Consider the following 14,674-nt stretch of genomic DNA (forward strand, 5'->3'; position numbering starts at 1 on the left):
CCATGTCAGGGACCTGCACCACAGTCACACCAGGGCCCCGCTCAGGCATCAGCACCGTGTTGTGCTGGGCGCTGTACCTGCACACACAGACCTTGTCTACACACACGTCGTACTACTTCAGGGATACCAGTGGAGTTATACTGGTACAGCCACCCTAGAGTGAATGCAGTTATAGCCGTGTAAAGGAGGAGATGTGACCCCCTTCCTGATCAGGAATAGGCTGCTGTGGTCTAACCCCCTTTATACCTGCATCTGCAGTAGGACTTGTACCCGTATAACTATTTCAGTAGAAATTCTCCCCACACCTGGCAGTTTTCCCAGTAGCCTGCATTGACAAAACCTTGGAACCAAGAGACAGGCTCTGCCCCAGGGAGCTCCCAGTGCTGGCGACTGACCTACCACCCAGCGCTGCAGGAGGACAGGGACGGCTGGGGGCAGTGATAGTTGCAATTCACCTCGATCAGCGGTCTCTGGAGGAGAGCCAAATGTGTCTATCCCCAGGAAGGGCAGAGGTAAGGCACAAGAACGCGCACCAATAACTGGAACCGCTGCAGCAGCCACAGGAATGCAAGGGCATCTCAGAGCCATCAGCAGCTTATCAGGGAGCTCAATAAAGAGGCAATTGGGACTCATCAAATCACCAGGGCAAATCGTCTGTCAGTGCAAATACACCTCAGCAGCTGAGACAGACAAGAGCGTTGTTCCATGAGTGACTAACCCCAACCCATAGTTACTGTTTAACTTCTTCAGAGTCATAGCCATGATGGGCAGATGGGGTGCACACGCAGGGAGCTGGGCATGCTTATGGACATCCACAAGGTGCCCTGATAAACTGCACGGCCTATGGTAATGCACATGCCAGGCAATTACTGCTCTGTAGCGGGGCCCAACAAGTTTACACCAGAGTAACTTCATGGACTGCAGGGGATTTACTCCTGGTTTACACCAGCATAAGAGAGGAGAATCTCATGTCCTATGTTCCTGCATTGCACTCACTGATGAAATAGTTGAAAAGTGACTCTCTGCCCCTGCTCCGTAATCAACATTAAGGTGACTGGGCAACAAAATGGCAGATGATATTCAGTGTTGATAAATGCAGAGTTATGCACATTCGAAAGCATAATCCCAACTAGATGGGGTCTAAATTAGCTGTTACCACTCAAGAAAGATCTTGGAGTCATTGTGGATAGTTCTCTGAAAACATCCATTCAATGTGCAGCGGCAGTCCAAAAAGCAAACAGAATGTTGAGAATGATTAAGAAAGGGATAAATAATAGGCAGAAAATATAATGCCTTTCTATAAATCCATGGTAAGCCCACATCTGGAATACTGCACGCAGATGTGCTCACCCCATCGCAAAAAAAGATATACTGGAATTGGAAAAGGTTCAGAAAAGGCAACAAAAATGACTAGGGGGTAAGGAACAGCTTCCGTATAAGGAGAGATTAATAAGACTGGGGCTTTTCAGTTTGGAAAAGAGACAACTAAGGAGGGATATGATAGAGGTCTATAAAATCATGATAGGTGTGGAGAAAGTAAATAAGGAAGTGTTACTGTATTTACTCCTCACAACACAATAACTAGGGGTCACCAAACAAAATTAATAAGCAGTGGGTTTAAAACAAACAAAAGGAAGTATTCACACAGTGCACAGTCAACCTGTGGAACTCCTTGCCAATGGATGCTGAGAAGGCCAAGACTATAACAGGGTTCAAAAAAGAACTAGATAAGTTAATGGAGGATAGGTCCATCAATGGCTATTAGCAAGGATAGGCAGGGATGCAAAACCATGCTCTGAAGTGTTCCTAGCCTCTGTTTGCCAGAAGTTGAGAATGAGCAACAGGGGATGGATCACTTGATGTTTACTTATTTGGTTCATTCCCTCTGAAGCACCTGCCACTGGCCATTCTCGGTAGACAGGATATGGGGCTAGATAGATGGACCATTGGTCTGACCCAGTATGGCCATTCTTATGTTCTTAACATTCCCCCCATCTCTCTATCTCTCTCTCACACACACACACACCCCTACCTCGTGCCAGTGTGGGTTTCCCCACCCTCACTCTTTATGGCCGCAAGGCTGGCTCTCCCCTTGCATCACAACCATGCAGCCAGGAGGTTGCCCTCCCTGTGTTCTCCCAGTCCCTCCCTTCAGCCAGGTAGCCCCCTCTGGGCACACACCCATCTCTTGCCATGGACAAGCCCTCGGTACTCACAGCTTGGGATTCTGCGTGATCTGCTTGATGACCTGGCAGTAAACCTCATCGCGCAGGTTCTCCTTCTCTTTGCAGAGCTGCACATGGGAGACCAGCATCAGAGGGGCCAGACCTCCGAGCCAGCCCCTGTGACATCTCCCAAGCACACACAAGGGACCCTCAGGGCCTCACCAAAATCCACCCAGGGGTTCCCATTCACTGGTCTCTGAGGCTTCCTGGGACTGGCAGCCATCTGGCCCAGCAGGAAATGGACTGTTCCATCATCATCTTTATGGAGAGATGCCCAAGGAGGTGAAATCTTGGGTTCTCCGTCTCACCAACCCCGATTCAGGTTCCACTTCTCCCTCTAAGGAGGCCAGTTCCCAGATCTCTGCCCACACACACTCCTGTTTCCTGGAGAGCCCAGCTCCTGGCTTCACATTCTCTTCAGCACCCCAGCATGTTACCATCAGGAGGACCACAAACCTGAAGAATCTCATAGATGTAATCGATCTCAGCCTGGTTCTTGAGGGTGGGCTGGTCTCCCATGAACCTCATCAAAGCTGCAAGGCAGGAGCCAGCATTAGACTGGGACTGGATGGGTGGAAGGTGGGGTTGATGAAGCCCTGGTGTGTGGTTCCTGGTGTGGTCCGGGGGGGAGGGATGTGGATCTGGACGCTAGAACACAATCTCGTCTTCAGCATAAGCACACTGAGCACCAGACAGATGTGTTTTACAAAGCACATGGTTCTTAGAGGTGGAAGTGCCCTAGGGCCTCTGCTGTCCCTTCCCACTAGGTTATTCTTCCATCCTCTGAGCAACAGGCATCTTCGCGAGGCCACTGGGACTGTCTAAATCAGCCCCTCTCCAGGCTCTCGCAGCCCCACCCCTCTATGCCCCAGGGCAGTGACTTACTCATGAAGCTCTTCCTAGCCAGCTCATTCATCTCGCTGTCCGAGTACTGAAGCAGGGACTCCTGGATTGGGACCTGCAGAGCCAGAGCACTGAGGTGAGTGGGACCAGCGCGGGGGAGACGCTGGCCTTGCTGGGAAGTGCAGGCACCACAGGAAATCCCAGCATGGTCAATGCATCCTGCAGGCCCAGGGGCTCCAGCCCGCAACTCCAAACCACCCCCCCCAAATGAACGCACCGCCCCGTCTGGGGCAGGGGGAGGGGGCCGTGGGATGAAGTCCCAGCTGCAGACTCACACCTCCTTCCTCCCACCCCCAAAGAAACCCACCTTGGTGTGCTCGACCAGGGCAGCTGGGCTCCTCCTCTCCGCGCTCATCCCCTTCCATCCCAGCCTAGAGAGAGGGGACATTTGTTTGGCACAAGAGATGCCCACGGCTCACTCTGCGCAGGCAGGGGCTGCCTGCATGTGTACACACACACACATACACACACACGGGAAGAAGGGGCCCGGGCTACTCACGTGGACTGAGCCTCCCGGAAGTGTGCCATGGCAAACTCCACCATGGTGTAGTGGTGGGCGTCTGAGGAGAAGGCAGAGCTGGTGATTTCCGATGCCAGGCTGGGAACAGAGCTCTGAGGGGACAGATACCAGACCCACCCCCAATGTTAGCTCAGGAAGGGCCTCTCCACCATCAGTCTCATGCTTGAGGCTCACCTGGCTCTCCTCTGCAGAACCCTCTCCCTTCCCCAGGTGGGGCTTCCCCTCTCCCCTCATGGGATCTAGCTAAGGTACTCGTCTGTTCTCCTCACAGCCTTTAATCCATTATCCTCAACATCCTTGTGAGGCAGGATAGTGCTGTTACCCCCATGATTCAGAGAGCAACCTGAGGCACAGGGAGACTAAGTAATTCAACCAAAGTCACACAGGCAATCTGTGGCAGAGTAGGGAACTGAAGTGAGCCAACTCCTAGGCTGGTGCCCTAACCACTAGACCATTCTTCCTCTCACCTGTGCATCCCTACTTCCATCTGGGTGTCAGTCACTGGCAGGACCCTTCCCCCAGATTCTTCCCTCCACCTTTCTGGATACTCTCCTTTGACAGCCACTCCAGAGCCCAGCCATGTCTCCCCCACCCCACCGGAGGCCTCACCTCCCTGCTAACACTCGTCTCCAGGTGGTCTCTTTTCAGGCTCTTCTGGAGCCTCTCCTGTCTGTTCATGTGGGTGCTGAAGTAATCGGGGGCTGCTGCCAGCTGCACCATGCTGGAGGGGAAGAGGCCGGAGCGGCTGCCAATGGAGCCAAACTGCCAGCCTGCCAGAGGTGGGTGAAGAGAGGGACAGGTTGCTAACAAGGAACATCAGGCAAAGAGCAAGGAGAGGTTGTGCTTCTGGCAAGGACCTCTGAGGGCTTTCCAGGTGGCAGAGAGCCTCAGGGCCCCCCCAGAGTAATCTCTGCCATGCGCATGGGGAACCAGGCACAGAGCAGGGATTTGCTGGGCGGGAGGGCACAGAGGGGAGCTCTCCTCCCCTGCTCTAAGTCCTAGACTGCTCTCCTCATGCTGTGCCAGGACGGTGCATGCCCCCACCCACTTAGCTCCCTCCAGATGGTGGCAGATGATGCTGGGAAGGGCACTAGAGGACCTCCCTGACACCCCATTGGCTGGGGCTGGGAGGAGGACGTGGGGGTCTGCTGGCTCTGATGTTAGGCAGGGGCAGTCCCAGTGCCTGGGTTACAGCCCTCCTCTTGCCTGGGTCTGTTTCCCGGCAACGCCATGTTGCATAGCAGAACACCCCCTGCATGGGATCCAGGTCTGGGACAGTGGGTCCCTGGACACTGCCATTGCGGGTTGATTCCCACCCTGCCCAGCTCAGATCCATGCTCTCACCTGGCTCCAGCCCCTGCATGGGCAGTAACTGGATTAGGTCGCCCTTTTTGAAGCTCAAGAGGCTCTTGTCATCTGTGACGTAGCTGCGCAGAGCAATGACGTAGTTGGAGTCCTGTGGGGGAAGCGAACAGTGAGGGGGCTGCTGCCTGTGTCTCTGGTTCCTGTGACTGACGGGTCCTCATACGGCACATTGCCCTGCCAGGCCCACCCACACTCACCGCTGTGTCTCAGCCGCTCTCTTACCTGCTTCAGCTCCCGGAGGAAAAGCTCCACCATGGCCTTGACCTGCCGAGCCTTTGCCGAATGCAGGATCAGCTGCTCGTTCTTCAGGGAGAACTCCAGGCTGCTGCTGCCCTTCAGCTCCACCGACAGCATGTCTGCAAAACTGAAAAGGGCCGAACACGCTCCAGCCACCAGCACTGGGGTGGGGGGCCGGGGACGCCCCCAACACTCATATCACCAGGGCAAACAACAACAGGAAGGGTTGTTCAGTGTTTCACTAGCAGCACAATCCCTTGTGCAACTGCCCCCGGGAGAACAGGCCTGGCAATGGCATTTTCACCTTGCAAATGAAACACAAGGTGGGGGGGTAGGGTGGAGGGGAGGGGCTGAAAGGAAACTAAACAGCCTTAAAAACGTGATGAGACCAGCCCAGAAAAAATACCCTAGAAGGGCTGAGTGACACTCTCCAAATGGCAGTGCATAGCCGGGGAAGCTGTCACCCCCTTCTGAACAGAGACACTCCTTTGGCATCATCCATCTGTCTCCGGCTCAAGAGGCAGAGCTCCACACGCCGACACAGCAAAGCATGTTCTACACGTCACCATCGCAACATGGCGCAGCCAGAACTGCCTGACAGCCCAGCAATGAGGCAACAGACCCGACCTCCTGCCCTTCAAGAACCACCCCCTGCAAATTTAAGTCCTGCAGCTGGCTCCCCTCGAACCCACCGCTGGGCCCAGCCCCTCACCTGTAGCTGCAAAGGATTTTCAGGTATTCAGGGCTGAAGCTGGCTGCTTTTGCCATCTTCAGCAGCCGGATTCCCCGGTGAGAAACCCCAAGGAGCTGGACGTCGCTTCCTCTTTCCCCCTGAAAGAAAAATCTTCCCACAGGTAGGTCCTGATCACGGGCCCCTGGCAGAGAATTTAGCATGGGCCCTGCCTGAAAGGATACACCTGGGGAGACCTTTTCTGCCATATGTGAAGATGACAAAGTGCTGCCAGCCTCTGAATGCAGCACTCTGGTGATATTTCTACACCAGTCTGACAATCAACGGGCACAGCAGATAGGCAGAGACTGAGCGACAGGAGTCAGTGAGAGCTAAATAGGCCAAGGGACAGATGGGGGCATGCTGGGGAAACTGACTTGTAGGCGAGGAGAGCATGGTGGGGAGATAAGAGAATCGGAGGGGGGTGGACAGATAGACAAGGAGAAGAGACAGGAGAGGGAAAGCAAGACACAGACGAGGGGCATGTGGATAGGGAGAGCATACGACAGATGGATGGGAAGGGATGCAAAATGGGCCAGAGCTGAAGAATCTGGGTTTTTAATACCCTACAGTGTGGGGTGTTTGGAAATGAGGGTTATATACAGGAAAGGGCCAGGGGCACATGTTGAGCTGGGCCTGTGTTTGAAGTTTGATTCCCCCACTATCCCTAAGCTTGGGTGGGGGGGTGGGGGGGGATGCTGATCTGGGGTTTGGAGAAGAGAGAGACAGACTTACCTTAACCGGGAAGAGTCGAGAGAAATAGTTCGCCCAGTTATCCCGAGCAGCCACCACAATCCTCTTCTTTATCCCATCCTCTAGAATGGAGGTGGCATCTGTGCCGACCTGGAACTCTGCTGCCAGGAACAGAAAGCAGAAGCTCCATCACTGAAGGTAGGGATGGCCTAGCCTCTCCGCTAGGAGTTCACATACTGATTGTGCTCAGGTAGTGAGGGGCCCCTACTAACACCTTCCAACTTGGAGGCCTTCAGAAATTGGGTTCCAGAGGTGAATTTTGTGGCTGGAGCCCATCTCTACCCAAAAGCCACCACAATGGGACCACCTGGCCCCTGGCTCTCCAGTCAGCCCTATTCCCAGCCACAGTGGGAGGGGCTGGCCCTGAATATCAGGACACCCTTGTCTGGGCCAGTGGAGCTTGGCCTTCCCCACAGTAAGAACTTCTCCTGCCTCTTCCCTGCACAGCTAACTTCCTGCTGGAGCCTCTTGCTGACCAAGGAAGCCCCTGTGTCTGAACGTGCCCTCTTCAAAGTAATATCCAGCCCATACGGCGTGTCATTGCAGCCCCCTTCCCACCAGCACAATCCCAAAGCCAAGCCGCCCCTGCTGACTTGGCAGGCACTTGGACAAGGACACTCCAGAGTGGTTTAGCACAGACCCTGTGACTCATCCTCTCAAAGCCCGCTCCATCCAATGAAACTCCCATTGAGGCAATGGGGTTAGTGGATGCAGCCTAGGGCCAGGAGGCAGGAGCGTCAAACTTCTAATCAGTCTCTGCCTCCAACTCATGATGCAGCCTAGAGCAACTATATGTCACTGCTCTGTGCCTCAGTTTACCGCATCTACACAATGGGACTAAAACATCTCTGGGTCACAGAGCCGCCAAGAGGATTAGTTAATTTTCCCAGGGTGCTTTGCAGATACAAATGCTGCAGGCCTAATGCCAGTACAACTCCTGTTCCCTGCAGCATCACCCACACCAGGTTCTGCCATGTAACCCGCTCATTGACAGCTCCTGCTAGGAGTTCTGCATCCCCGCCATGGTGACAACCAAGCCACCGGTTACCCAATAAGTCTTTCATCTTGCGCCTCTCCTCCTTGGAGATCCGGACGCAGGACTCTGAGTAAGTGTCTTGCATGATCTGCAAAGGAACAAAGCAGATGGGATTCCATTGGCGATGCCTCCAAACACATCAGCCCAGTGGAGTCTCTGAAGCTGCATGTCAACTAGAGACTCAGGGAGGAGAGAGCAGGTGCATGGCTTGGACAGATACAGGGGAGGGACTAACGTCATTAATGATGAAGATAAGGAGGCAGCATGTTGGAGAGATTAGTGAACAGAGAGGATGGAATGGGACATACACACACACACTTACACACACACTTACTTACTTACCTGCTCACACAGCAGGTTCAAGCAATACGGGTGACTGAAGGTTTCTTTGGGGTAAAACACCTGCAGCCAACACAATGAAAACATTGCCAATGTTAGACTTGTAACAACAGGTTCTCCCATGGAAACTGTTTTGTGATCCAGCTGTCCTATCACTGGAGACAAAGACAGCAGTGCTGGGGGAAGAGAGCTAGAGGAGAAAAGAGGCATCACCAAAGCAGTAGAGCAATGGGAGAAGCCTGGCCGTGTCAGCGTGTGCTCAGATGCCAAACATGCTCGTGATAATTAAGGAAATCAGAGGGCTCCGGAGGATCAGTCAATCCACGTGGGCTCTCCTAGGTACTATGCTAGCTAGGGCTGGGAGGAGGCAGTAGCTGTCTGTCGTTTCCAACACTGACCTGGGACTGTCCCAATGCCCTGCCTGCAGCTCTGCAAGAGCCCTATCCCTCCTCTGGTAGGGGTCTATTTCCCAAAGACGCTGTGTTACAAAGTGGAACACCCCCTATGTGGCAGGTGGGATGGCCGGGATCCAGGAAGAAAGAGGCAGCTTACAGAAATAGGTTGCTTATATGGGCTTTTCTCCATCACTCACACTTTACAAAGGTGGGCAACCACACATGGGGAAACTGAGGCATAGAAAGTGGCAGTGGTTTGCCCGGGGACACACAGCAAGCTGGGAACAAGGGATCTGGGTCCTGACTCCCAGTTCAGTGCCTTCCCTACTCACTGGGTCATGCTGGGCATACTACTGCAGCTGGCTTTGTACTGTCTCCAGCACAGATGGGGCACAAGGCAAAGCAAGGTTTCCCTATGGCTGCAGATTGTGGGGGGTGACTACACCCCTCCCTTCCACAGCTGGCACACATCCTTGCAACGGGAACCCCCAGGAGACAGACCATACCTCTTTGCGGAGGAAGATTTTCCAGGGTGTGGAGGCGTATGAGAAGCTGACGCTGGCAGTGAGCTTGTAGAGCTGTGTCTTGATGCTGGCATCTTCTTCTGCCATTGTCCAAGCAGAGCCTGGATGGGAGGAAAGGACAGTCAGGGGAGCTCTGGGCCACCATGGGAATGCAGTGCCCCCAACCAAAGACTCGCCAGGACAGGAAGGCAGTGCTGCATCATCTCAAAGGGCTATAGTTTCAGAAATCAGTGACCAGCCTGTGCTCACTAAACACATGACCGCACGCATTAAATGGATAATGGCATGACTTATCAGGCATGCCTGGCAATGTTTATACACAGTGTTACATATGCAAAGTCCATTCCAAGGGGAGAAATGAGGAACTTAAGAGTTCCAGATGGAACAGCTGCCCTCTTATGCTTACACATTGGAATATGGCCTCATTTTATGCCATTATAAAATGATTGTTTGTCAAATGATCTAATAGAAACTCTTATGCAATCTTACAGACAGTGAGTTACCAGTACACCATGTAAGGTCTTCACACTTTGTTTGATTTTTAATTCTCCAGGAGATTGACTAAACAATCTAGGTTTGAAGACAATCAGCTGGGCAGTTTTAAAGTTATGCATGTTTATATCTAAATGGTCTCAACTTTGACACCTCAAGTCTGGAGACGGCCCGCAGACTAAAGATATCCCAAGGTTAAGACTCTCATTATATTCACTAGAGGATCCAGCGCTGGTGATCCAGCGCTGGTAATGCAATGTAGACACTCACCAGCGCTTTTCTTGACCTCCGTGGAAGGAGGAAGCCTCTGGTAATCAAGCTGGTTTCCTTTCCCGGTTTGCCCTCTCGGTCCCGGAGCCAGCCAGCAAACCGCAGGGAAGGAGACCTGCTTGCTCGGGGTTCCGGGACCGAGAGAGCAAACCGGGAACGCCGCGGTTTGCTCTCTCGGTCCCGGAGCCAGCCAGCAAACCGCGGGGAAGGAGACCTGCTTGCTCGGGGTTCCGGGACCGAGAGAGCAAACCGGGAACGCCGCGGTTTGCTCTCTCGGTCCCGGAGCCAGCCAGCAAACCGCGGGGAAGGAGACCTGCTTGCTCGGGGTTCCGGGACCGAGAGAGCAAACCGGGAAAGGAAACCAGCTTCGCCGCGGTTTGCTCTCTCGGTCCCGGAACCCCGAGCAAGCAGGTCTCCTTCCCCGCGGTTTGCTGGCTGGCTCCGGGACCGAGAGAGCAAACCGGGAAAGGAAACCAGCTTCGCCGCGGTTTGCTCTCTCGGTCCCGGAACCCCGAGCAAGCAGGTCTCCTTCCCCGCGGTTTGCTGGCTGGCTCCGGGACCGAGAGAGCAAACCGGGAAAGGAAACCAGCTTCGCCGCGGTTTGCTCTCTCGGTCCCGGAACCCCGAGCAAGCAGGTCTCCTTCCCCGCGGTTTGCTGGCTGGCTCCGGGACCGAGAGAGCAAACCGCGGCGTTCCCGGTTTGCTCTCTCGGTCCCGGAACCCCGAGCAAGCAGGTCTCCTTCCCTGCGGTTTGCTGGCTGGCTCCGGGACCGAGAGAGCAAACCGCGGCGTTCCCGGTTTGCTCTCTCGGTCCCGGAACCCCGAGCAAGCAGGTCTCCTTCCCCGCGGTTTGCTGGCTGGCTCCGGGACCGAGAGAGCAAACCGTGGCGTTCCCGGTTTGCTCTCTCGGTCCCGGAACCCCGAGCAAGCAGGTCTCCTTCCCTGCGGTTTGCTGGCTGGCTCCGGGACCGAGAGAGCAAACCGCGGCGAAGCTGGTTTCCTTTCCCGGTTTGCTCTCTCGGTCCCGGAACCCCCCTTGAAGCCGCCCAACAGCGCTGCAGTGTGGCCACATCTAACACCACTTGCAGCGCTGGTTGCTGTAAGTGTGGCCACTCTGCAGCGCTGGCCCTATACAGCTGTACTAATACAGCTGTAACAACCAGCGCTGCAAAATTTTAGATGTAGACATGGCCTTAGGCATTTTCATATTGCTTGGTTTACCTGGACATTCCTGCCGTTTTAGAATGGGTGGGAGAGCCAGGAGAGGCAGTATTCTACAATAGAGCAATTTCTGCCCCATGATAATTGCCAAGCAAGAAGATACTTGTGGAGGGTGCAATACAAGTGGAGCGTTTATTTGCAGTAACAATAGTGCTTTGCACATCATTAGCACTCTCCTCCCTTGAGGCCAGCAAAGCACTTGATGAATATTTATGAATGAATGGCTCCCGTTGTAATCCAAGGCAAAACTCCCATAGAATTTAATGGGCACATCCCAACTCCTCTGCAAAGTAAGGATCGGCTCCATTTTGTAGACGGACAGAGACTCCACACAGCAAGCAAGACTGTGTCTACACTATGGGGACTATAATAGTATAGCTAGGGCACTATGGTCCCATAGCACAGATGGAGCCTGCAGTGATGGAAGGGGTTTTTCCCACCTCCCCAGGCAACTGCAGCTAGGTTGATGGAAACATTCTTCCATCTAGCTGTGTCTACACCAGGGGTTCAGTCGACATGGCTGCGGTGCTCAGCAGTGTGGATTTTTCACACCCCTGAACACTGTTGCTATGTTGACCTCAGTTTTAAGTGCAGCCCAGGCCTAAATGGCAGAGCCAGGAATAGAGCCCAGATCCTTCTCTGAGGCCTATGCTCTAACCACTCAACAATGCTGCCTCTCAGACACATCAGTCGGTTTCTCCGAATGCTTTGGGGTGGGCTGTGATGCAGAAGGAGCCAAGCCCCTTGGGAGGGCTTTGAAAGGCAGGATCCGTGTACTTCACATTCCTCACCATTCCAAAGTCCGTCACCACTTTAATTGCACCTTTGATAACAAGTTTCATACTGAAACTTGGCTGGACTTTGGCAGAGCTTCAGCCCAAAGGTCCTTGGCTTTTCTTAGTTGCAGTTTTAATATCCGCCCAGCCCCTCTGACGTTTCTACCGATTGCATTCCATTGCACTGCCAAGCCAATTTACTGCTGGCCAAGGTGGCTCAGTCCACGACACCAGATGGTCAGGCCCTCGTTTCACCCGCAGCAGCAGTGTGAAATTCCCTGACGCTGCACAACTGGGATGCCTCAGCCAGAGTCGAAGGGCCAGCTCTGCGGGATGGAGGCTGTTTCAGGTCCCATGGCCTGTTCACTCCTGGGTCTGTCGGCTGACAGCAGGACACCAATTAGCACATGTGGCCACGTGCCTGCTGGGAACTGGTCTAAGACCCACCAAACTCATTCCGCACACACTGCTGAAGGGGAAGGGTGTGGAATGGAAGGGCCCCGCTCACCTTTCGGCTCAGATTGCTGCGTGGCTTGGTCAGCAGGCGGAAGGGGTGGGGGTAGGAATGGGGGAGGTGGAGGGATGAGGGAAGCAACGGGAGAGGTCGGCTGCTGACCAAAGAGGTGCATGAGAGGCTGCTGCTTTTCCCTGATGGATGTGGCGGTCTGGCCCTTCTTGGTAGGCGGAGGGGGCGGAGCCCCTCTGGGGCTCTTGTTCAGCGAGGAGGGCTGGGAGCAGAGGGAGAAAGCATTTTAGATATAGTCACACTCTGTCTCCAGGGGTTCAGGGGTAGGATACTTTCTGAAAGCAGCTGCAGGGGCAGCTTCCCAGGCCCTGGGGCAGGAACCACTTGGGCAACAATATGGAGCCCCATAAACTGGCAGACAGGTTACACACAGACAGGCATTAATTAAAGTCAAACATGTGTAGGCCAGTGCTCAGCGGTGTAGCCACCCACAGCAGAGTGGAAAAGAGACCTCACCTTGCCAGGATCCCCAGGGCCAAGCCAGTGCCGAGCGGGCAACTCTCCCAGGTTGATCTGTCCCTAGGTCAGTCCTGAACACATACTGATATAAAACATGAAGTCATGACGCCGGAGTCTTCCCAGCCAAGGATCACCAAGGGGTTTATTAATGAGCATTAGGACCCATAACCCATACTACCAAGTGAGTGGTATAGCTAAAGAGCTTGGGTGACACAACCAGCCAGTGGCAGAGTCAGGAGTAGGACCCAGGAGTCCTGGATCCCAGTCCCCTGCTCTAACCACTAGATGGTAGATCGGAAGATGTTGAAGCTGAACAGGACGTGTGCTGGTTCAGGGTTGGCAGGGGAAGTGCTCACCGATTTGGGGGGCTGAGGGCTCGCCATCCCCAGCTTGGCCAGAGCTTCGTTCTTGGGGTCGCTCTTCTTCAGGAAGGATTTGGACGGCCTCCTGGAGGGCAAGAGGAAACAGACCTGCCCAGTTTACACACAGGGCAGCATGGCACCAATGCAATCACACAGAGATCATGGGACATGATTCCTCCCCTTCCCTGCCTGCCCCACCCCCTCACCTGACGGGCACGATGGGCTGTGGCTCTGGGGCTGGCCGGCTCTGGTACATCTTAATGATGTTGTGGATCTCCCGGCTGGGCTCTCTCTTTGGCGCCAGGTCTGCAGCCACCACAGGGCGTGGCTCCTTCTTTGCTTTCTTCTCTTGCACTTTCTGCTTTGGCACGGGAGGTGGCGAGGGGGGTGCTGGGGCTGCAGGGCAGGAGGGCATTTACCAATGGAGCCAGTGAGCAGCACAAAAGAAACCCCCTCTCTGCACTAAAAGCTGCCTCCTATTCCCCTCAGGGGCTTCGTGGCCCTGGGGGCTCCATCACTCTTTCCCAGCTACCCCTGTTCCCCAAAGCCCAAGGCCTTGTCCTCCCTAATCTGCTGCTTCGGTCCAGGCTGGACTGCAAGAGGCTGAACAGGGCGGTCACAGAACCAACCAATGCTCATGCAACCCTGCACGACTGTGCAGGAGATCAAGGCTAGGTTCACAGCTGCTCAAAGCCGGAGTGGGGCAGGAAGGGAGGGGCATCTGTGTGTTGCACAGTGGCCTCCGGAGGAGCTCTGACGAGGTTCCCCATTCAGGTCTCCCAGATCAGAAGGACGGCTGCCCACATCTTGCCCTGTCACCAGCAGATGCAGGAGGCCCCAGTGGCAGTGGGACCAGCACGGGGGGAGAGCAGGATTTCTGGCATCTGCACCCTGCGCAGTCAGGAGGGGTGGGACCACTAGCACACAGTTCCAGGGGCCTCACTGCTGCTCCATGGGCTGCATGGAGGAGTCGCGTGGGGCTTAGGGGAGAGCTTGGGCAAGAGACAGTAGGATCCTCACACTCTGTTGAGAGTCCAAGGGAGCAGGGTCCTGCACAGGTGCTCAGCCTCCTTAGGATCTGGCCCTGCATTGGGAGAGCTCTCCACTGCCAGCGTCTCACACTCTCCTCAGCACACACCTCACCTGTCTCTGGTTCTGGGCTGGACCTCTCTTCCTCCTGCTGTGGATTTCTTTGAGGGGTCCAGCTCTTGGAAGGGGGCCTGACTTTCTTCAATTGGATTTTTTGCTGTCCTGAAAGGAGAGGAGGTCTGGGGGTGAGCACAGAGCAGGTAAGGTCTTTCTGGGCCTGGTGGTGCCAGGCCATATGCTTGCTACCCTGCTGCTGGAGCAGGCAAAGTTCTGTTTTAAAGCATCACTTGCTCTGCATGGAGGTCACACACACTCCCAAACCCAACAGGAGACCCCAGGAAACCTGTGAGCCTCCCGCTCCGAACCAGAACCCGGCCCATCATGGGCCAGGCTCAGCCCCGCTCACAGAGGGCTCAGAATGAGTTCTGCATGTACAGCTCCTGTTCTGGGCT

The 14,674-nt window shown here is 54.6% G+C and overlaps 1 protein-coding gene across 3 annotated transcripts in view; it reads right to left on the reverse strand.

Annotated features, from left to right (window-relative positions):
* Nucleotides 1–14,674, reverse strand: part of MYO15B (myosin XVB) — a 49,625-nt gene that overhangs the window by 13,980 nt on the left and 20,971 nt on the right. For all 3 annotated transcript variants that reach the window (XM_030534008.1, XM_030534007.1, XM_030534006.1), the window contains 17 exons: nucleotides 14,277–14,384; nucleotides 13,340–13,529; nucleotides 13,128–13,218; nucleotides 12,295–12,514; nucleotides 9,010–9,128; nucleotides 8,112–8,171; nucleotides 7,782–7,857; nucleotides 6,716–6,834; nucleotides 5,963–6,081; nucleotides 5,236–5,377; nucleotides 4,993–5,104; nucleotides 4,258–4,418; nucleotides 3,628–3,740; nucleotides 3,436–3,499; nucleotides 3,111–3,183; nucleotides 2,682–2,758; nucleotides 2,217–2,293 (listed from right to left, as the gene is read on the reverse strand). In XM_030534008.1, the coding sequence (XP_030389868.1) occupies nucleotides 2,217–2,293; nucleotides 2,682–2,758; nucleotides 3,111–3,183; nucleotides 3,436–3,499; nucleotides 3,628–3,740; nucleotides 4,258–4,418; nucleotides 4,993–5,104; nucleotides 5,236–5,377; nucleotides 5,963–6,081; nucleotides 6,716–6,834; nucleotides 7,782–7,857; nucleotides 8,112–8,171; nucleotides 9,010–9,128; nucleotides 12,295–12,514; nucleotides 13,128–13,218; nucleotides 13,340–13,529; nucleotides 14,277–14,384 (1,921 nt within the window). The remainder of the gene's footprint in view (nucleotides 1–2,216; nucleotides 2,294–2,681; nucleotides 2,759–3,110; nucleotides 3,184–3,435; nucleotides 3,500–3,627; nucleotides 3,741–4,257; nucleotides 4,419–4,992; nucleotides 5,105–5,235; nucleotides 5,378–5,962; nucleotides 6,082–6,715; nucleotides 6,835–7,781; nucleotides 7,858–8,111; nucleotides 8,172–9,009; nucleotides 9,129–12,294; nucleotides 12,515–13,127; nucleotides 13,219–13,339; nucleotides 13,530–14,276; nucleotides 14,385–14,674) is intronic.

The sequence above is a fragment of the Gopherus evgoodei genome, chromosome 15, assembly GCF_007399415.2.
Source record: "Gopherus evgoodei ecotype Sinaloan lineage chromosome 15, rGopEvg1_v1.p, whole genome shotgun sequence".
Lineage (NCBI taxonomy): Eukaryota > Metazoa > Chordata > Testudines > Testudinidae > Gopherus > Gopherus evgoodei.